At 40.2% G+C, this 23169-nt stretch overlaps 1 protein-coding gene and 1 pseudogene across 3 annotated transcripts in view; one reads left to right on the forward strand and one right to left on the reverse strand.

The window, feature by feature from the left end:
* Positions 1-2481: 2481 nt before the first annotated feature.
* LOC103558437 (small ubiquitin-related modifier 2 pseudogene) lies at positions 2482-3446 on the reverse strand (annotated as a pseudogene).
* Positions 3447-6146: 2700 nt separating this feature from the next.
* Positions 6147-23169, forward strand: part of LOC103552489 (zinc finger protein 569) — a 65780-nt gene continuing 48757 nt past the window's right edge. For 2 of the 3 annotated variants that reach the window (XM_070557481.1, XM_070557482.1), the window contains exons 1-2: positions 6147-6615; positions 7872-8042. In XM_070557481.1, coding sequence (XP_070413582.1) covers positions 8038-8042 — 5 coding nt within the window. In that variant the 5' untranslated portion in view covers positions 6147-6615; positions 7872-8037. The remainder of the gene's footprint in view (positions 6616-7871; positions 8043-23169) is intronic. The other variant, XM_070557484.1, reaches the window with a different exon arrangement.

The following is a 23169-nucleotide window of genomic DNA, read 5'->3' on the forward strand; positions in this document are numbered from 1 at the left end:
GTGGTGGTGATTGCACGACATTGTGAATGTATTTAATGCCACTGAATTGTACACGTAAAAACTGTTAAAATGGCAAATTTTATGTTATATATATTTTACAATAATATAAAAATTTAATAATGTAATATACCAAAAATCATTGAATCATACTATAAATGGGTAAATTGTATGGTGGTGAATTTTATCTCAATAAAGCTGTTTTTTTAAAAAAAGCTGGAGTGGCTGTATTAATATCTACAAGTAGATTTCAGAGCAAAAACATATTACAGGATAAAGAGGATCGTTTCATAATAATAAAGTGGTCAGTTCTTCAAGGTGAAATAATCGTAAATGTTTAGGCACCTAATAATAGCATCAAAATACAAGAAACAAAAATTGATAAAACCAGAAGGAGAAAGAGACAAGTCCACAATTATAAGTTATAGATTCCAGTACCACTCTCAGTAATTATTAGAACAAGTAGATAGAAAATCAGTTAAAATACAGAAGCTTTTAAAAACACTATCATTTAACCTAATAATTGATATTTATAAAGCACTGCAATCAACAACAGCAAAAAATACTTTTTTCAAATGCACATGGAACATTTACAAAGATAGAACATAGTCTGTGCTGCAAAACAAGCCTCTTTCCACAATGAAATTAAATTAGAAATCAATAACTGAAAGATATCTGGATAATTACCCAATATTTAGAAACATACACATTTCTAAATAACCCATGGACTAAAGAAGAAATCAAAAAGGAAATTAGTATTTTGAACCTAAAGAAAATCAAAACACATTGTATAAAAATCATGGGATGCCACTAAAGCAGTATTCAGGGGGAAATATATAGAATTAAATACCTATATGAGCAAAGAAGAAAGTCTCAAAACAATAACTTCATTTTCTACTTCAAGAAACTAGAGAAAGAAGAGTAAACTAAACAGAGTGTAAGCAAAACAAAGGAAATAAAGATGAGAACAGAAATCAATGAAATAGAAAACAGAAATCAATGAAGCAGAAGCTAATTATTTCAGATTGATAAAGATTATAGCTCTGGCCAGAATGATCAGGAAAGAAAGGGTGATAGCACACACTACCCACATCAGGAGTGAGAGAGATGACATCACTACAGAGTCTACAAATATTAAAAGGATAACAAAGTATATCATAGCAACTTAAATCCAATACATTAAACAAATTAGTGAAATAGATTTCTTGACAAACACAAATTATCAAGATGTATTAAAGAAGTAGTCAACCTGAATAGCCCTGTATCTACAAAATAAATTGAATTTGTAACTAAAACCTTCCTACAAAAAACCACCAGGCCCAGATGTCTTCACTGGGAAATTCTATTAAACATTTCTACTTAATTTTAATTTCTATTAAATATTTAAGGAAGAAATTATAACAATGCTATATAAAGTCTTCTAGAATAGTGAAAAGAGGGAAATTCTTCCCAACTCATTCTATGAGTTATCTAGACAGAAACATTACTCCCCCTAAAACTGCAGACCAATATCCCTCATGAACCTATTTGCCAAAAATTCTTAATAAAATTTTAGCAAATTGAATCCAACAATATATAAAAATGATAAGGCATAATGGCCAAGCAGTGTTTATCCCAGGAATATAAGATTGGTTTAAGATTTGAAGCCCAGAGTAATTCAACATATTAAGAAACTAAAAGAGAAAAACATTATTACCATATCAATGGATGCAGAAAAAGCATTTGACAAAAATCAATATCCATTCCTGATAAGTATACTTAGCAAACTAGAAAAAGAAAAAATATTTCTCAACCCAACGAAGGCCATCTACCAAAACCCTTCAGCTACCATCTCACTTAATACAAAACTGAATACCTTCCCTCCAACATCAGGTGCACAGCAAAGATATCCACTTTGACAGCAAAGTCCCCACTTCCAGTCAATCTTGTATGGAAGGTTTTAGCCAGTGAAATCAGGAAAGAAAAAGAAATAAATAGCATACAGATTTGATAGTGTAATGAAGAGTCTGATTCCATTTTTAGATGTTTGGTTATGTATAGTTGCTTTTTTAAAAAAAATTTTATTTAAACAACAAGATGCTTGACTTGAACGTAAAGCTATCTAGGATTCATTTCTTTTAATTTATCCCTACTCAAAGACAGATTGCCCTACATATAACAGCTATGTACAAAAAACAGTTATAAAATTGCCCTTGGTTTTACAATGATAAATAAAAACATTAAAACTCTCCAACTGAACAAGGTATGCAAGGATTCTTATGTTGTTCTTTTTTGTTAAACTGAGAGCAAAATAAGTTACCAGAATATAAAGATAAGAGCTGAAGGAGCATGCCACTAATAGAAAGGGAGTATTTTCACAGAACCAGTATTTTTCCCCATCCCATCTCCATTTGATGTCAATCAAAACATACCATTGGCTATTTAAAGCAATGTTTTGAAAAAGCAGTATGCTTGTGCACATACACCAGTTACTTTATGTACAATGAAGGAATGGGGAAAGGCAAAATGAAAGACTAGAGAAAACTATACTGTAGTAGTCAGGATGTGGTGGAACCAAATAGTGTTTTTCTAAGTGAGAATGTCTTCTTGGTCTAGAGGACAGAGTTCTGGAGTAAAGTAGCATGTTCCTTTTTTAGCAGACACCTTCTGTCTGCTGCTGGAACACATCCATTGTATCTTCATCCCCCATTTCCAACTGAGCAGGTGTGTTTGTTTCATCGATTGGCTCCCCATCAAAGTGGACTCTGATCTGCCTCATTGACAAACCCTGCCATTCACAATAGGCTGTCATTAGTTTATTCAGTGGCGTACGCCTCTTAATCTTAAACTGCACCACAGGGCCCTCCTGCTCCTCCACCCTCAAATTATTACAGTTGTTGTTGTCAGTTTTGACTCCTTCCTTGGGCTTTTCCTCAGCCGTGGAGAGGGCCTGAATTTCCTCAGCTGCTGTTTCACCAGGTTTGCACGGAAAGAGCACACAAACAGTACTAGGAGCAGCCGCAGAAGCTGCTCACAGCTTTTAAGCTTCACTCCTTCTTCTTTCTCTTATGCCCCATATCTGGGCAAGCTCAGGTGCTCCCTCCCTTGGCACAAGCAGAAGATTTAAACCAAGTAAGCATCTGCCATAAACACTCCATGCCAACGTCTTTTCCTTGCTGTTGCAAACCATTTGCAGACTTTCTAGGGAAGCCTGCCCTGCTTTCCCTAGAAAACTTCAGTGTGTGGATAATAAAACTTTTCATACTCTCTTGGGTGTGTGTGTGTGTGTGTGTGTGTGTGTGTGTGTGTGTGTGTCTGCGCGCGCGCGCGCGCGGTGCATCGTCAGTCTCAACGTCCCAAGCAAATTTTGGGTGGGGGTCCATCCTGTACCTGCAGATTGGAATAGGAATAGGTACCACTATTCACAATAGACAGGAATAGGTACCACTGTCTTTTTTCACAGATGACATGATCATCTATGTAGAAAATCCAATGGAAACTCTAAAACTCTAGTAGAAATACTAAGTGAGTTTAGCAAGGTAACAGACCACAAGGTACAAAAATCACTGGTAGTCTATATATTGGCAATGAATGATTGAAAATTGAAATTAAAAAAAAATACCACTTACAATAGCATCAAAAACTCTGAAATACTTAGGGGTAAATCTGACAGAAGATTGCATTACCTGTACATTAAAAACTACAAAATATTACTGAGAGAAATTAAAGAAGACCTAAGTAAATGGAGATATATACTGTGTTCAAGAGTCATGAGATTCACTATTTGAAAGATGTCGACTCTCCCCAAATTGACCTGTATACTCAACACAATCTCAATCAAAATCCCAGATAGGTGCTTTTCTTTGGTATAAATTGCCAAATTCCTTCTAAAACTTTCCTAGATGCTTACCCGAAAGAAATGAAAATTTATGTTCACACAAAAAAACTATACATGAATTTGCATAGCAGCTTTAGTTATATGAGCCAAAAGCTGGAAACAACCCATATGTCCTCCAATGAGTGAATGGCTAAACCAACTGTGGTATATCCACATGAAATACTACTCAGCAAGAAAAGGAATGAATTATTTACACATGTAACAAGATGTATGAATATCTAGGGAATTATGCTGAGTGAAAAAGCCAATACTCAAATTACACACTTTATGATTCCATTTATGTAATATTCTTGAAAGGAAAAATTATAGAGATGGAGAACAGATTAGAGTTGCCAGGCTTTAAGGAAGGGGCTGGGGGGAAGAGGGAAGTGGGTGTGGCCATAAATGGACAACATGAAGGATCCTTGTGATGATGGAAATATTCTAAATTTTTACTGTATCAATGTCAATACCCAGGTTGCAATACTGTATATAGTTTTGCAAGATGTTACCATTGGGGGAAACTGGATAAAGGGTACATGGATGTCTCTAAATTATTTCTTACAACTGCATGAAAATCTAGAATTATCTCAAAATAAAAAGTTAAATTTTTTAAAGAGCTAGGTCAAAAAGAAAACAAATTCTAAGGTGGTAGACCAAAATCCAACTACATTTAATGTAAATTCACTAAACATGTCAAATTAAAGAGTAAGATTGTCATATTTATTTAAAATAATGCTGTTTAATGAGACATACTCATTATATATAAATAGAAAAGTTAAAAGTAAAAGAGCAGAGAAAGATAAACCATCTACTAGCCAAAAGGATGGTGAAGATATAGTAATATCGAAATAGAATAAGACAAAAAGTAATATTATAAATCAAGAGTAAATTCCATTATTGCCTATTAGATCAATCCAACAAGAAGCTATCACAACTCTAAATATGTATCATCCATTAAGAGAGCTTCAAAATATAGAAAGCAAAGCTTAACAGAAATAAAAGGAGAAATAGACATCTACAAGTATAAAAAGTGAAATCAGGAAGGTGGATGGACATAGAACAAACTCTGTTCTTGTCTCATTTCTGAACAGAATGATTAGCAGAAAGAATTCTTACAGTAGACAGAAAAATATGTACTGTTGGTAAAGACACATGACAAATAAGCAAAACTTAGATGGAAGACATGTTCTACGTGGTGTTTGATGGGGAGTTTCTTGTCCCTTCCCGGACAAAGATTCACACTACTCTGAAACAGTGATCATTATCATTTAGTGAAAGGAAGGCTGGGAAGAGAAGACTAAGTTCTACCGCATCCTAGAGATAACTCAGTCCTCGGGGCTCGTGTAGGTTGATGGAAGCTTAGGAGCCAGAAGCCCTTGTGATACCTTCAACGACTACAAGTTCCTGGTATTTCACATGCCGTGGTCTGTAGCTTTTTGTTCTCTTTGCCAACACACCATAGCACAAAAGCGTACACTAGTGTTTTCATAGATGCTTTCTCCATTTTAGTCTCTATTGCAATGAGTCTTCAACTGTGTCAATTGTTTTTTAATTCTTCTGAAGTCGGAGCAGAACCCATATGAAATGCCGAAGAAAGAATCAGGTCTTTTAGGGCAGGAGGGACACATAGTCTAGTTTGCTAGATCCTAAGGTATTTGCTCCTGGTTACTTCTCCACTTTCCCACTTACATTTTTCATTCCTGATGTTGAGGCAACGTTGAATTCTTGACGTGAACTTTCATTTAATGGCTCAATGTCTTCGCCATCTTCAACAATATCTTTCTAAATTCCCTGTATCACCTTTGTCCATATAACATACACCCGATGTGGAGTAAAACAGTGTAAAAAAGCCTGGGTGTGGGTGTTTTCAGTAATACAGACTCACAAATGCCTATAATTTCTCCCAGTTAATATTTTGGAGACTTGTTTTGGTTTACTGACTTAACTTTATAAGTTTCAATATTGTAACAGGGGCGAGTCAGAAAAGCAGAAATACACACAAAGAATTGACACAAGTACGCTGTCTCTGACAAAACTGCAGGGTCAGAATCAAACGGGCACAACATACGACGTGACCATGGTCACACAAATAGCCGCAAATTCGCACGACCCCAAGAGTCACTGGACCACAGAATCTCTCGTCCCCGTAAAACTCCCCAGCCCAAATTCCACAGCCAAAATCTCCCACATAGGGTCACACAATGCCACTCCTCCGCTGAAGTCCAGTCCCCGGGGCAGCCCGGGCCAGGCGGAACTAAACCAACTCTGCGTTGCTTCCTTCACTCATCAGGTACCATAACCCTGGAAACCCGAAGATTCCAGCCAACTGCAGGGAGAAAGCGACTTTCGGCAGAAAACAGACGTGGGCCGCGAGGGCCTCTGGGAAATGTAGTCCGGGGTAGGAAAGGCGCGGACCTTGTCGGAGTCTTCTCAGCGCCAGCTTGCACTCCCTGCTCCGAGGGCCGGGCTCTAGGGAGGCCGCTGCGGCAGAACTCTAAGCTGAGCGTCCTGGGCAGATCCGGGCGCCCTTGCCCGCCGCGGTCGCTTACTCCCGCCGCTCGCAAACAGGAAGGCGAGTCCCGCCCGGTGAGCCGCGGGGGCCGCTGGGAAGTGTTGTCCTGCGCCTAACGGACCGAGGCTTGTGCTGCCTCAGCGGCTGCCGGCGCTGACCCCGGGGTGCCCCTTCCTCCGCCCGCGCCGGCTGTGCCACTCGGGGGGCGTTGAAGTGTGGACTTGGGGCCTGTGTCCGCGGCTCGGCGGTGAGTTCTCGGGAAGCCGCGAGCTCCCAGGCCGGGACTCTTTGTGCTGGGTGGGAGCGGGGCCTGCGGAGCCGGCGGCTGTGGTGTTGGAGGAGGATGCCGGGCGGGCTGTGCCCCTCGGGTGGTGCCCGAGGCCGTGGGCGTGTGGCGTGAGGTGCCTGTATTTGCCAGACATTTGTCTGTGGCTCAGTGTGGCCGTAGGATGGTGTGTGTAAGCGGATTTTGTGGATGTGCTTTTCCTTTATGTTTCGGTACGAACGTGGGTGCGAGCTTGCATCACGGCGGGGTCGCGAGTGAATGAGAACCCCCGTGATTGGAAGAGAGGGTACGGCTGTGTGTGTAGATTGTGAGACTGTATCCGTGCTTCCTTCCTTCGGTTATGGTCATTGGAAGTATGTTTTTATGTTTGACATCAATAGCCCCAGCACTTTATTTTAATATTTGGTTATTTTAAATCTTATTTTCGTGTATTAGCCACGTTGTTTTGTGTGCGTACAGACTTCTTGCTCCTTGCCCCCAACTCCCTGCCCCAAATCGCAAAATGCAGAAAAGCTCAAGGAAGACCAAAATCATTCGTAATTCTATCAGCTACTATCAAAATTGACTTCCCATGTTTTAACCCCTCCCTCTTTGAATACCTACACATGCATTCTTGTGTTATTATTTATGTGCATAATAGCTTAAAAATTGTAGTCAGACTATACATACCGTTCTGTAACCCAGCTTTGTCATTTAACGATACGCAATTACTATCTTTCCATTTAAACAATTACAGATCTATGTCATCATTTTAAAGCTTTTCATAGAAAACATTTTAATGCATTTACCCACGTTGATGGGTAATTTGATTCTTTCCAACTTCTTGCCACTATAAAAAATGTGTTTATCAGCGACTATTTGGCACATGTTTCCTAGTGCAATTTCCTAATTTATGTTTTTGTTGGGGGCCAGGATCCTGGAAGTGAAACTGATAGGTCAAAATATATGCACTATAAAGGCTCCCTATCTATCCAATTACTCTCCTGTAAATTCCCAATAATCTACAGTATTATTGGCATAGTATGAGACTGCCTGTATTCATACACCCTTGATAACAATGGATATCATTAATACTAGTAATCTTTGTTAACCTCATAGATGTAAAATAATTTCTTTAATTTGCAATTGCTTGATTACTATTAAAGACAAGCATTTAAAAAATCTTTTTTGTGAATTGTTTTCTGAAGTGTTTTTCTAAAGCAGTGTTCTATTTTCAGATTTCTTTTCCAGAGTTCTTCACATATTAAGGATTCATTCATCCACGCGCCAGTTATTGAATGCTGTCTGCGTGACGGGAACAATTCTAGATGCTTGGGACGTAGCATTGAACAAAAGAGAGAAACTCCTTGCTGTCATGGTACTTTGTCGTGGGCCAGATAATAAATGAGGTAAGTAATTTAAATATAACATATATTAAATAGTGAAAAATTCTAAGAGAAAACGTAAAGCAGGAAGATATATAGAGTTGGGATGGGAGTTGGAGTTTTAGATGGGGTAGCCAGAGAGGCATCCTGAAAATGTAATAATAAAGATGTGACAGAAGTATAGGAACTAGTTATGCATGTAATTGAGAGAAGGTTATTCCAAGCAGAGAGAACGACAGTTATAAAGGCCCTGAGGTGGGAACGTGCCTGGAACAATGAAGAGGCTGGTGGTTGAAGTAGAGCAAACGAGTAGGAGAGCTGTGAGAGAGGAGAGAAGAATGGTGAGTAGACGGAAGGAGGGCAGATCAGGTTGGGCCTTATGGGCCATGTTGATGATCTTAGCTTTTACTCTGAATGAGATGGGAAGCTGTTGGAGAGTTTTGAGCATGGGAGTGATATCTGCTTACAATTTAGGAGGATTGCTTTGGCTGCTCTGATGAGAGGACTGCAGGAAGAAAAATGGAGGAGGAGGGTGGGGGCAAAGGCAGAAGCAGAGAGACCAATCAAGAGACTATTGCAATAATCTAGGGAAAAGATGTTGGCGACCTGGACCAGAGTGGTAAAAATGGTGAGTAGTAGTCATGTACCAGATGTAATTTAAAGGTGGAGCTGACATAATTTGCTGACAGAACTGATGTGGAGTGTAAGTGTGACAGGATGACACGATATTTTTTACCTGAGCAACCTGAAGAATGGAGTTGTCACTAACTGAGAAGGGAAAGAAAGTAGGAAGCACTGACTTGGGGCGTAGGGAGATAGTGAGACTTCAGTTTGGACTATATTATGTGAAGTGTGGGATGCTCACTAGACATTTAGGTGCAGATATTAAGTTGGCAGTGGGATATTCAAGTCTGAAGTTTAAGAGAAAGATCTAAGATCTAGGCTAGAGACATAACATTTGGGAATTATCAGCATATAAATGGATTTTTTTTTATTTTTTATTATTTTTTTTTATTTTTATTTTTTTTTTTTATTAATGTTATGATAGATTACAACCTTGTGAGATTTCAGTTGTACATTTTTGTTAGTCATGTTGTGGGTACACCACTTCCCCCTCCGTACCTTCCCCCCACCCCCCCTTTTCCCTGGTAACCACCGATCAGATCTCCTTATCAATATGCTAATTTCCACCTATGAGTGGAGTCATATAGAGTTCGTCTTTCTCTGACTGACTTATTTCGCTTAACATAATGCCCTCGAGGTCCATCCACATTGTTGTGAATGGGCCAATTTCGTCTTTTTTTATGGCTGAGTAGTATTCCATTGTGTATATATACCACATCTTCTTTATCCAATCATCAGTTTCTGGGCATGTAGGCTGGTTCCACGTCTTGGCTATTGTAAATAATGCTGCGATGAACATAGGGGTGCAACGGACTCTTGAGATATCTGATATCAGGTTCTTAGGATAGATACCCAGTAATGGGATGGCTGGGTCATAGGGTATTTCTATTTTTAACTTTTTGAGAAATCTCCATACTGTTTTCCATAGTGGCTGTACCAGTTTGCATTCCCACCAACAGTGTATGAGGGTTCCTCTTTCTCCACAACCTCTCCAACATTTGTCGTTCTTGGTTTTGGATGTTTTTGCCAATCTAACGGGGGTAAGGTGATATCTTAGTGTAGTTTTGATTTGCATTTCCCTGATGATTAGCGATGATGAACATCTTTTCATGTGTCTATTGGCCATATTCATATCTTCTTTTGAGAAATGTCTGTTCATGTCCTCTGCCCATTTTTTGATCGGGTTGTTTGTTTTTTTGTTGTTAAGCAGTGTGAGTTCTTTGTATATTATGGAGATTAACCCTTTGTCGGATAAGTGGCTTGTAAATATTTTTTCCCAATTAGTGAGCTGTTTTTTTGTTTCAATCCTGTTTTCCCTTGCCTTGAAGAAGCTCTTTAGTCTGATGAAGTCCCATTTGTTTATTCTTTCTATTGTTTCCCTCAACTGAGGAGTTACAGTGTCCGAAAAGATTCTTTTGAAACTGATGTCAAAGAGTGTACTGCCTATATTCTCTTCCAAAAGACTTATTGTCTCAGGCCTAATCTTTAGGTCTTTGATCCATTTTGAGTTTATTTTGGTGTGTGGTGAAAAAGAATGGTCAATTTTCAATCTTTTGCATGTGGCTGTCCAGTTTTCCCAGCACCATTTGTTGAAGAGACTTTCTTTTCTCCATTGTAGGCCCTCTGCTCCTTTGTCGAAGATTAGCTGTCCATAGATGTGTGGTTTTATCTCTGAGCTTTCAATTCTGTTCCATTGATCTGTGGACCTGTTTTTGTACCAGTACCATGCTGTTTTGATCACTGTAGCTTTGTAGTATGTTTTGAAATCGGGGATTGTGATTCCGCCGGCTTTGTTTTTCTTGCTCAGGATTGCTTTAGCAATTCGCGGTCTTTTGTTGCCCCATATGAATTTTAGGATTGTTTGTTCAATTTCTGTGAAGAATGTTCTTGGGATTCTGATTGGGATAGCATTGAACCTGTATATTGCTTTAGGTAGTATGGACATTTTAACTATGTTTATTCTTCCAATCCATGTGCAAGGAATGTTTTTCCATCTCTTTATGTCATCGCCTATTTCTTTCAAGAAAGTCTTGTAGTTTTCATTGTATAGATCCTTCACTTCCTTGGTTAAGTTTATCCCAAGGTATTTTATTCTTTTCGTTGCGATTGTGAATGGGATAGAGTTCTTGAGTTCTTTTTCTGTTAGTTTATTGTTAGTGTATAGAAATGCTACTGATTTATGCACGTTAATTTTATACCCTGCTACTTTGCTGTAGTTGTTGATTATTTCTAATAGTTTTTCTGTGGATTCTTTGGGGTTTTCTATGTATAAGATCATGTCGTCTGCAAACAACGAGAGTTTTACTTCTTCGTTACCTATTTGGATTCCTTTTATTTCTTTTTCCTGCCGAATTGCTCTGGCCAGCACCTCCAGAACTATGTTGAATAGGAGTGGTGAAAGTGGGCACCCTTGTCTTGTTCCTGTCCTCAGAGGGATGGCTTTCAGCTTTTGTCCATTGAGTATGATGTTGGCTGTGGGTCTATCATATATGGCCTTTATTATGTTGAGGTACTTTCCTTCTATACCCATTTTACTGAGGGTTTTTATCATAAATGGGTGTTGGATCTTGTCGAATGCTTTCTCTGCATCTATTGAGATGATCATGTGGTTTTTGGTTTTCATTTTGTTGATGTAGTGTATCACGTTGATTGACTTGCGGATGTTGAACCATCCCTGTGTCCCTGGTATAAATCCCACTTGATCATGGTGTATAATCTTTTTGATGTATTGCTGTAATCGGTTAGCCAAAATTTTGTTGAGGATTTTTGCATCTATGTTCATCAGTGATATCGGCCTGTAGTTCTCCTTCTTTGTGTTGTCCTTGTCAGGTTTGGGGATCAGAGTGATGTTGGCTTCATAGAATGTGTTAGGGAGTTCTCCATCTTTCTCAATTTTCTGGAACAGTTTGCGGAGAATAGGTATTAAGTCTTCTTTGAATGTTTGGTAGAATTCTCCAGAGAAGCCGTCTGGTCCTGGACTCTTATTTTTGGGGAGGTTTTTGATTACCGTTTCTATTTCCTTACTTGTGATTGGTCTATTCAGATTCTCCATTTCTTCCTGATTCAGTTTGGGGAGATTGTAGGAGTCTAGGAATTTGTCCATTTCTTCCAGGTTGTTCAATTTGTTGGCATATAGTTTTTCATAGTATTCTCTTATGATCTCTTGTATTTCATTGGTATCTGTTGTGATTTCTCCTCTGTCATTCCTGATTTTATTAATTTGCGATTTCTCTCTTCTTTTCTTGGTGAGTCTGGCTAGGGGTTTGTCAATTTTGCTAATTCTTTCGAAGAACCAACTCTTTGTTTCATTGATCCTTTCTATTGTCTTTTTTGTTTCAATATCGTTTATTTCTGCTCTTATTTTTATTATTTCCCTCCTTCTACTGACTCTGGGCCTTGTTTGTTCTTCTTTTTCTAGTTCTGTTAGGTGTCGTTTGAGGTTGCTTACGTGAGCTTTTTCTTGTTTAGTGAGGTGAGCCTGTATTGCGATGAATTTCCCTCTTAGGACTGCTTTTGCTGCATCCCAAATGATTTGGTATGTCGTGTTCTCATTTTCATTTGTCTCCAGATAATATTTGATTTCTTCTTTAATTTCTTCAATGATCCATTGTTTGTTGAGAAGCGTGTTGTTTAGTCTCCACATTTTTGCACCTTTCTCTGCTTTTTTCTTGTAGTTGATTTCTAGTTTAATAGCGTTATGATCAGAAAAGATGCTTGATATTATTTCAACTCTCTTGTATTTATTGATGTTTGCTTTGGTTCCCAAAATATGGTCGATCCTTGAGAATGTTCCATGTGCACTTGAGAAGAATGTGTAACCTGCTGTTTTTGGATGAAGTGTTCTATATATATCTATTAAGTCCATCTGGTCTAATTTTTCATTTAATTCTATTATTTCCTTGTTGATTTTCTGTCTGGATGTTCTGTCCATTGGTGTTAATGGTGTGTTGAGGTCCCCTACTATTATTGTATTGTTGTTGATGTCTTCTTTTAGTTCTATTAAGAGTTGCTTTACAAATTTTGGTGCTCCTGTGTTGGGTGCGTATATATTTATAAGTGTTATGTCTTCTTGGTGGAGAGTCCCTTTTATCATTATATACTGTCCCTCTTTGTCTTTCTTTATCTGTTTTGCTTTGAAATCTACCTTGTCTGATATTAGTATAGCGACACCTGCTTTCTTTTGTTCATTATTAGCTTGGAGTATTGTTCTCCATCCCTTCACTCTGAGTCTGTGTTTGTCTTTGGGGCTGAGGTGTGTTTCCTGGAGGCAGCATATTGTTGGATCTTGTTCTTTGATCCATCCTGCCACTCTGTGTCTTTTGATTGGGGAGTTCAATCCATTTACATTTAGAGTGATTATTGAGACGTGGGGACCTACCACTACCATTTTGTGTCTTGTTTTCCGGTTTTCTTCAGTTTCCTTTGTTTCTCGTCCCATGGTTTAATCTGTTCTGATGTAGAGCTGCTACTCTCTGTTGTTGTCCTTCTACTTATCTCCTCTGCTCTTGGTTTTGTAGCCCCTTTCCTTTTTTGGATTTTTCAGGAATGAGGGTTTTCCTGAGGATTTCCTGAAGAGGAGGTTTTGTGGCAATGAACTCCCTTAATTTTTGTTTATCTGGGAAAGTTTTTATTTCTCCATCGTATTTGAAGGATATTTTCGCTGGGTAGAGAATTCTCGGCTGTAGGTTTTTGTCCTTCAGATTTTTGAATATATCATTCCACTCTCTTCTAGCCTGTAAAGTTTCTGCTGAGAAATCTGCTGATAGCCTGATGGGGGTTCCTTTGTAGGTTAGTTTCTTTTGCCTGGCTGTCCTTAATATTTTCTCCTTGTCGTTGACTTTTGCTAGCTTCACTACTATATGCCGTGGAGTTGGTCTTCTTGCATTGATAAAGTTTGGAGATCTATTGGCTTCTGTCACCTGAAGATCCATCTCCCTCACCAGATTTGGGAAGTTCTCAGCCATTATTTCTTTGAATAGGTTTTCTGCCCCTTTCTCCTTCTCTTCTCCCTCTGGTATACCTATAATCCTTACGTTGCATCTCCTAATTGTGTCTGATAATTCTCGGAGAGTTTCTTCATTTCTTTTAAGTCTTGCTTCTCTCTCCTCCTCTGCCTGCAACAATTCTATATTGCCATCTTCCAAATTGCTAATTCTTTCCTCCATATTATCGGCCCTACTGTTCAGAGCATCTAGATTTTTCTTAATCTCCTCTATTGTGTTCTTCATTTCCAATATTTCTGTTTGGTTCTTCTTTATCGTATCAAACTCTTTTGTGACATAGCTCCTGAACTCGTTGAGTTGTCGGTCAGAATTCTCTCTTAACTCAGTGAGTATTTTAATGATGGCTGTTTTGAAGTCATCATCATTTAGGTTATATATCTCATTTTCTTTGGGATTGTTTTCTGTGTATTTGTTACTTTCTTTCTGTTCTGGAGATTTAATGTATTTTTTCATATTGCTTGATGATGTTGATTTGTGCCTCCGCATGGAGATAGAGTTTAGTTGCTCCTTTCACTTGTTTCAGCTGCTGCGGTGGGGGGGGCAGCTGTTTATACTTCACCAACCAGGAACCCTGTCCGTAGTTGCTAACTGGGCCTGGGCCCCTCTTCGTAGCCACAGTGGCCCTTTGGATTCCCTCCTCTGCCGTGGGGGCCGTCACGGGGGGCTTCAGGCTGCAGGGGCCTACTGTTGTTGCCCACCTAGATGCGCTCTCTCCTTGGGGTCTGCAACGGTGTTATGGGCTTTTCCAGCGGCCAGGGGTGGGATCACTTATATTTGTCGCTCCGTTGCTGTCGGCACCCACCAAATCTCACTTGTCCTCTATGGGTCGCAGGAGAGCTATTGGCATCTTCTACAGTCTGTGGTTAGTACACCTAGCTATGCTGCTTTTGCCCTGGGGTCTTCCAGCCTTGTGGCTGGCGGCTGGGTGCCTTCTACTGGTGCTGTGCAGAGGCTTTCCCTAAGGCTTCTGTGAGCCTGTAGGGTTTCCCCCTAGGCTACTAAGCTGGGTCTCTGGAACTCTCTCCAGCCCCAGTCCTCTCCGAGATCTCCGGCAATCCCTAGCCTCACCGGGTGGGCAACGGCAGCTGGGGGTCGCCCCGTCCTCTGGGCTTCTCTCCGGGCCTCTGCCGGGAGCTCTGAATGCTCAGCGTGGCCCCTCTGCTACCGGCAGACAGAGAGTTTTGTCTGCTGCCTGGCGGAGCTCCGGCGCTTCCCCTCCGGGTCGCCGGACCCGCCTTTGAAAGTTCCCCCGCCCCGGTCCTCTCTGAGATCTCCGGCAATCCCTAGTCCCACGGGGCGGGCAACAGCAGCTGGGGGACGCCCCGCCCTCTGGGCTTCTGTCCGAGCCTCTGCCGGGAGCCCTGAATGCTGGGCGTGGCCCCTCTGCTAATGGCAGACAGAGAGTTTTGTCTGCTGCCTGGCGGAGCTCCGGCGCTTCCCCTCCGGGTCGCCGGACCCGCCTTTGAAAGTTCCCCCGCCCCGGTCCTCTCCGAGATCTCCGGCAATCCCTAGTCCCGCGGGGCGGGCAACGGCAGCTGGGGGTCGCCCCGCCCTCTGGGCTTCTCTCCGGGCCTCTGCCGGGAGCCCTGAGTGCTCAGCGTGGCCCCTCTGCTACCGGCAGACAGAGAGTTTTGTCTGCTGCCTGGCGGAGCTCCGGCGCTTCTCCACCGGGTCGCCGGACCCGCCTTTGAAAGTTCCCCCGCCCCGGTCCTCTCCGAGATCTCCGGCAATCCCTAGTCCCCCGGGGCGGGCAACGGCAGCTGGGGGTCGCCCCGCCCTCTGGGCTTCTCTCCGGGCCTCTGCCGGGAGCCCTGAGTGCTCAGCGTGGCCCCTCTGCTACCGGCAGACAGAGAGTTTTGTCTGCTGCCTGGCGGAGCTCCGGCGCTTCCCCTCCGGGTCGCCGGACCCGCCTTTGAAAGTTCCCCCGCCCCGGTCCTCTCCGAGATCTCCGGCAATCCCTAGTCCCACGGGGCGGGCAACGGCAGCTGGGGGTCGCCCCGCCCTCTGGGCTTCTCTCCGGGCCTCTGCCGGGAGCCCTGAGTGCTCAGCGTGGCCCCTCTGCTACCGGCAGACAGAGAGTTTTGTCTGCTGCCTGGCGGAGCTCCGGCGCTTCCCCTCCGGGTCGCCGGACCCGCCTTTGAAAGTTCCCCCGCCCCGGTCCTCTCCGAGATCTCCGGCAATCCCTAGTCCCCCGGGGCGGGCAATGGCAGCTGGGGGTCGCCCCGCCCTCTGGGCTTCTCTCCGGGCCTCTGCCGGGAGCCCTGAGTGCTCAGCGTGGCCCCTCTGCTACCGGCAGACAGAGAGTTTTGTCTGCTGCCTGGCGGAGCTCCGGCGCTTCCCCACCGGGTCGCCGGATGCGCCTTTGAAAGTTCCCCCGCCCCGGTCCTCTCCGAGATCTCCGGCAATCCCTAGTCCCCCGGGGCGGGCGTCTCTCTGGGACCCTCCGGGCGCCCCGAGCACCAGGCTGGGTCTCCCCGCCAATGGCGGGGAGAGACTCTCCCCGCAGGCTCAGGTGTGCAACTCCAAAGTTTCCCTCTGCGTTTAGGAGTAATTGCAGGGGGTTTAAGTAGGGTTCTGGTCACCTGTTTCCACCGTCGCTCCTCTGTTGTGTTCTCGCTCCTGCCCTAGATGTGTGTGGATCCTCTGGGGGCGTCCGTTGGAAGAAAGCCGCTTGCGGGTACTAGGCTGCCCGTCGGGGTCGGAGAGTTTTCACCTATTTCCACATCCTCCCGGAGGAAAGTCCGTCCGCCTTCCGATGTATAGTCGCGTGGGTGTCTCAGACGTCCTGAGATGCTGTCTGGATATCCTTTGTCAAGCGATAAGTGTCCAAATAATTGTAGACTCGAAGGGCGAGAGACAAAGAGGACTACTCACGGCGCCATCTTGTAAATGGATTTTTTTTTAAAGATTTTATTTTTCCTTTTTTTCCCAAAGCCCCCCGGTACATAGTTGTGTATTTTTAGTTGTGGGTCCTTCTAGTTGTGGCATGTGGGATGCCGCCTCAGCATGGCCTGATGAGCGGTGCCATGTCCGTGCCCAGGATCTGAACTGGTGAAACCCTGGGCCGCCAAAGCAGAGTGCGCGAACTTAACCACTCGGCCACAGGGCCAGTCCCCATATAAATGATGTTTAAAGCCCATAGACTGATAAGATCACTTAGAGGGTAGAGTAGATAGAAAAATGTAGAGGTAAAGGACTTATCTCTGGGTCACTCCAACATTACAAAGTCTGGTAAGTGAGAAGGAACCAGCAAAAGAGATTGAAAGGGACTAGCTAGAGTGGTTGGAAGAAAACTAGATGAGTGTGATAACCTGGAAACCATGAGAAGAATGGTTTTAACAAGAACTGTGTCAGATGCTACTGATAGGCCAAGTAAAATGAGGACAGAGAAAGGAACATTGAATTTAACAACGTGAAAGTCATTGGTGACCCTGAAGAGTGGAGTATGGGGCCAAAGAGAGAACTGGAGAAGAAAAATTGGACATACCAAGTATAGACAGCTCTATAAGTTTTTCTGTAAATGGAAGGAGTAAAATGGAATGGTAGATGGAGTTAGGAGGTATATGGTAACTCTGTATACTGATTGAAATGATTCAATAGAGAGCGAAACTTGATGCAGGAGCGAAAGGGGAGGAATACTGTAGACATGTCCTTAAATAACAAGAGCAAATGTTAGGGGTTTGAGGAAAGAGGAAAAGAATAAAATAATCACTTAGGAAAGTGGGACAGAGAATAGAGTAGAGAAATATAATATGATTTCCAGGCAGCACCGAAGACCCACTTGATGTTAGTTTTCGTGAATTTAGAGTGAGCCTATTCCACGTGGTGGTTCGATTTTTCTCCCACAGTGTTCATCTGTGCAGTTGTAGCCACAGACAGGGAGAGTTGGGTTTAACCAAAGTGTTGCTTGCAAGAGATAAGTAGGAATAGTGTGAGAGAGGCAGGGGAGTCTAAATTGACAGGGATTAATTATATTGATTGTGGATTTTAGGCCAGGTAAGTTGGAAAATGAGGATAAGAAGCGGGTGAGGAATGGTAAAAAAAAAAATTGGCAGAATGAAGGAGTGCAAGTTCCTGATGGGGTTGCAAGACTGTTGGGTTGAAGTACTAGCGGAAGTAAGGTAGAGAGAAAGAAGGATATTTTTCCCTTTAGTTGTAAAATGTTTTCAAAATACAACAATCCCTCTTTTTACCACCGTACTGGTTTTAAAAAACATGGATGATTTCAGCTTTATTTCAGTAGGGGTTACAAAATGATGATATTAGAGTTTTATCATTCCTTCTTCAATTACTACCTGGAATATTTTCCTAAAGAGAAAAATTTCCCTCATCAACTCTGGTTATTTTGAAGTACAGTTTGTACAGGGAAGGCAGAATAAATTGATTCTTTCCCTCTTATAGGTTTTCAGGCTATTGAATTGGTTCCCTAGCATTTCCCAATGAGTTCTTGTTATTATTACTATTACATAGCCATGGATTTTAACATGTTTGATATGTTTCAAACTATTGTAGTTATTTTCTTTTTGAAGCTCAAATATTCCCATTTTTGGTTATCTCTTCAAGATGGCTTCAGAGTCTTTTTATCACATTCCCAGAAGTCTGTGAGAGTGTACAACATTTCTAGTGTGACAGGTTATTTCAGGATCATTTCGAACATTTCTGACCCTGGGCATGGCATCAGGCATTTCCCTACAGTGGCCTGATTCCTTTTATTGGGAAATGGTATTTTGAGACCACAATTACAGTGCTTATTGCTGCTGGCACAGTCATTGTTTTTAGGCTTTTGTGTGTGTGTGTAGAGAGCTAGGAAATATATTTTAAAAAAATTTTTAACAGCTTGATTGAGATATAATTCACATACCATACATTTTACACATTTAAAGTGTACAATTCAATGTTTTTTTAAAAAAATAGATTCACAGGGTTGTGTCCCCATGACCATAATACAATTTTAGAGCATTTTTGTCCCCCCAAAAGGAATGTCATACCCATTAGCAGTCAATCTCATATTCCCCTCCCTCCCCCCAGTTTAATAATCAACCACTAATCTGCTTTCTGTATCTATAAATTTGCCTATTCCAGACATTTCATATAAATGAAATCATACTATATGTGGTCTTTTGTGACTGACTTCTTTCACTTGGCATGTTTTCAAGATTCATTAAGTTAGCAGGAATTATTTTTAGCAGAATAGGCTTCATCAGTTCAAACTGCTATTTCCAGTCTAAAAAATTTTAAATTACAGGGCCTTTACTTTGGTTTTATTTTTGTATTTTTTTTGTTCATCTATCCATCCATCTATAGATGTGTATATGCATATATAAATAAGATAGTGTCAGAGCAATATTATCAATACTTAGAATATTCCTACTGCAAGTAATTTAACATTTCTTTATGGATCTGTTGTCCTTAGCATATAGCCCTCTAGGGAAGAACAGTCCAATTATTGTGCTTTGTAGTAACTAGAACTAATTTCTCTGTGTGGTTAAGCCACAAGTGTGATATATAATTAGGTTCATTTGTTTCATTTTGATTTTGATTTTTAGGTATAGCTTTTGTTTTAACATTTGTTTTAATTTTGTCTTATAATTGTGTAAAATATTTAGGTAGCTAGAAAATCAAATATACAAAACAAAGTATATTAAAGTATATGCAAAACAAATATACAAAACATTTTTATTCTATTTGTATCTCTACCACCTTATTCCTTCTCTACTCCTATTACTAACTGTTTTTTTAGCATTTTTTAGTTTTAGGGGAGTTATATTCCATTTTTTAATAGAAGTAAATGTGTTTTTGTGTATAAATTCATGTCACTTTTCTTAGATAAATTGTAGCTTACTATCCATGTCTTTCCTCCTCTCACTTTTTTCAGCTCTTTCATCTTAAATTTGAAGGTTGGTTTGACAAGTTGAATGAAAAAAACCTCTTGGGATTTGTGATTGCAATTATATTAATTTTATAGATACTGTTGGGAAAACTGGCATCCTTACCATGTTGACTTTTCCTGTTTTTAAGCATGGTATTTATTTAGAACCACTTTTTTAAACTTCAATAAACTGAATACGTTTTCTTGATTAGGCTCTCACACAGCTGTTGGTCGAATTATTCCTAGTGGCTTAGAGTTTTTGTTTCTTTTGTGAATTGTATTCACCTATTGAGGTTAGTTAGAATGCCACACGGGTCTCCTACCATGTTCAAGTTGCCTCTCTCCTGGTTAAGTGTTCACTTCATTGTTGTAACATTTCACTATCTCCCAGGGTTCCTGTAAGGTTGATTCTGACAGGTTTTGCCAGATTTTTCAGTTTCTGGGGAGAGATAGACCCCTAGAGTTCCCTACTTTTCCATTTTTACTGATGTCACTCCCATCTCTTTGCTTTTAACCTATCTGAGTGCTTATATTTAAAGTGAGTTTCTTGTAGACACATATTGTTGGGTGTTGATGTTTTTATCCATTCTGCAATCTATTTTTCAACTGGTATGTATAGACCATTTATACTTCATGTGATTATTTATGTAATTGGATTAACATCAACCATCTTCATAACTGTTTTCTATTTGTTCCGTTTGCTCTTTCTTTTTTCCCCTTCCTTTTTCTAACTTCTCTGGTTTTCATTGAGTATTTTATATGCTTTCATTTTATCTCAGTTTTACTGTATCATTTATGCTTTTCAAAAATTTTAGTGTTGCTTTAGAGTTTATAATACATATTTTTAACTAATCTGAGTTCACTTTCCAAAAATGCTATGTTGCCAGGACTTTATAACAGATTTTCCAATTCTTCCCTCCCATTCCTTGTGACATTGTGTCATTCATTTCACTTATCCATGTGCTGTAATTACCCAATGCATTGTTATAATTATTGCTTTAAATAGACATTTATCTTTTAGATCAATTAAGAATAAAAGAACCAGATGATGTTATTTTACCTTTATTATTCCTTCTCTGATGCTCTTCCTTCCTTTATATAGATCTAAGTTTCTGACCTATATCATTTTTCCTCACTTTTAACATTTCTTGCAAGATAGGTCTATTGGTGATGAATTCTTTCAGTTTTTGCTTATTTGAGAAAGTCTTTATTTCTCCTTCACTTTTGAAGGATAATTTCCCTGGATAGAGAATTCTAGGTTGGTAGATTTTTTCTTTTAACATTTTAAATATTTCACTCTACGCTCTTCTTGCTTGTATGGTTTCTGACGAGAATTCTGCTGTAATTCTTATCCTTGTTGCTTTAGAGGTAAGGTGTTATTTCTCTCTGGTTTCTTTGCATATTTTTCTCTTTTTTGATTTTCTTCAGTTCGAGTATGATATGCCTACATGTGGCTTTTTGGTATTTATCCTGCTTGGTGTTCTCTGAGCATCCTGGGTCTGTGGTCTGATGTCTGTCGTTAATTTGGAAGATTCATGGCCATTATTACTTAAAACATTTCTTCTGTTTCGCTTAGTTGTTCTTTTGGTATTCCGGTTATGGATATGTTATACCTTTTGATGTCGTCCCATAGTTTGGATGTTCTCTTCTATTTTGTTTTTTATTCTTTTTTTTTTTGCATTTCAGTTTGGGGGGTTTCTGTTGACCTATCTTCAAATTCACTGATTGTTTCCTCAGCTATTTTGAATCTAGTGATGAACCCATTGAAGGCATTCTTCATTTCTGTTAATGTATTTTTTTTTAATTTTATTTTTGTTTGGTACTTTTTTTATTACAGTAACAGTGGTTTATAACATTATGTAAATTTCAAGTGTACATCATTATATTTTGATTTCTGTGTAGATTACTTCATGTTCACCACCCAAAGACTAATTACCATCCATCACCATACACATATGCCTAATCACCCCTTTTCTGTCCTCCCTCCTCCCTTTCCTCTGGTAACCACCAATACGATCTCTTTCTCTGTGTGTTTGTTTGTTGTTGTTTTTATCTTCTATTTATGAGTGAGATCATACAGTATTTGACTTTCTCCCTGACTTATTTCACTTAGCATGATACCCTCAAGATCCATCCATGTTGTCACAAATGGCCAGACTTCATAGATTTTTATGGCTGAATAGTATTCCATTGTGTATATTTACCACATCTTCTTTATCCACTCATCCCTTAATGGGCACCTAGGTTGCTTCTAAGTCTTGGCTATTGTGAATAATTCTGCAGTGAACATAGGGGTGCATGTATCTTTACACATTCATGTTTTCATGTTCTTTGAATAAATACCCAGCAGTGGAATAGCTGGATCCTATGGTAGTGCTGTTCTTGTTTTCTTGAGGAATCTCCGTACTGTTTTCCATAGTGGCTGCTCCAGTTAGCACTCCATCCAGCAGTGTATGAGAGTTCCCTTTTCTCCACACCCTTTCCAACACCTATTTCCTGTCCTGTTAATTATAGCCATGCTGATGGGCATGAGGCGATAACTCATTGTAGTTTCAATTTGCATTTCCCTAATAGTTAATGATATTGAACATCTTTTAGTGTGCCTATTGGCCATTGGTATATCATCTTTGGAGAAATGTCTGTTCAGATCTTTTGCCCATTTTTAAATTGGGTTGTTAGTTTTATTATTGTTGAGATGTATGAGTTCTTTATATATTTTGGATATTAACCCCTTATTAGATATATGGTTTGCAAGTATCTTCTCCCAATTGTTAGATTGTCTTTTGGTTTTCTTGATGGTTTCCTTTGCTGTGCTTTTGGTTTGATGTAGTCCCATTTGTTTATTTTTTCTGTTGTTTCCCTTGCCTGGTCAGACATGGTACTTGAAAATATGCTGCTAAGACCAATGTGGAAGAGCGTACTGCCTTTTTTTTTTCCCTAGGAGTTTCATGGTTTCAGTTCTTGCATTTAAGTTTTTAATCCACTTTGAGTTAATTTTTGTGTATGGTGTAATATAATGGTCTACTTTCATTCTTTTGCATGTGGCTGTCCAGTTTTCCCACATTATTAATTGAAGAGACTTTGCTTTCTCCGTTATACCTTCTTGGCTCCCTTGTCGAAAATTAGCTGTCCATAGATGTATGGGTTTATTTCTGGGTTCTCAATTCTGTTCTATTTATCTGTGTGTCTGTTTTTGTTACTATAGCTTTGTAGTATATTTTGAAATCAGGGAGTGTTAGACCTCCAGCATTGTTCTTTTTTCTCAGGATTTCTTTCGCTGTTCAGGGTCTTTTGTTGTTCTGTATAAATTTTAGGATTCTCTGTTCTATATCTGTGAAAAATGTCATCGGATCTTTCGTAGTGATTGCATTGAATGTGTAGATTGCTTTAGGAAGTATGGACATTTTAACTATGTTAATACTTCCAATCCAAGAGCATAGAATATCTTTCCATTTCTTTTTGTCTTCTTCAGTTTGTTCCAACGTTTTATAGTTTTCAGTGTACAGATTTTCACCTCTTTGATAAAGTTTATTCCTAGGTATTTTATTCTTTTTGTTGCAATTGTAAATGGGATTGTATTCTTAATTTCTCTTTCTGCTACTTCCTTGTTAGTATATACAAACACGACTGATTTTTGTATGGTGAGATCATATCC

This window comes from Equus przewalskii, chromosome 9 (assembly GCF_037783145.1).
Source record: "Equus przewalskii isolate Varuska chromosome 9, EquPr2, whole genome shotgun sequence".
NCBI lineage: Eukaryota > Metazoa > Chordata > Mammalia > Perissodactyla > Equidae > Equus > Equus przewalskii.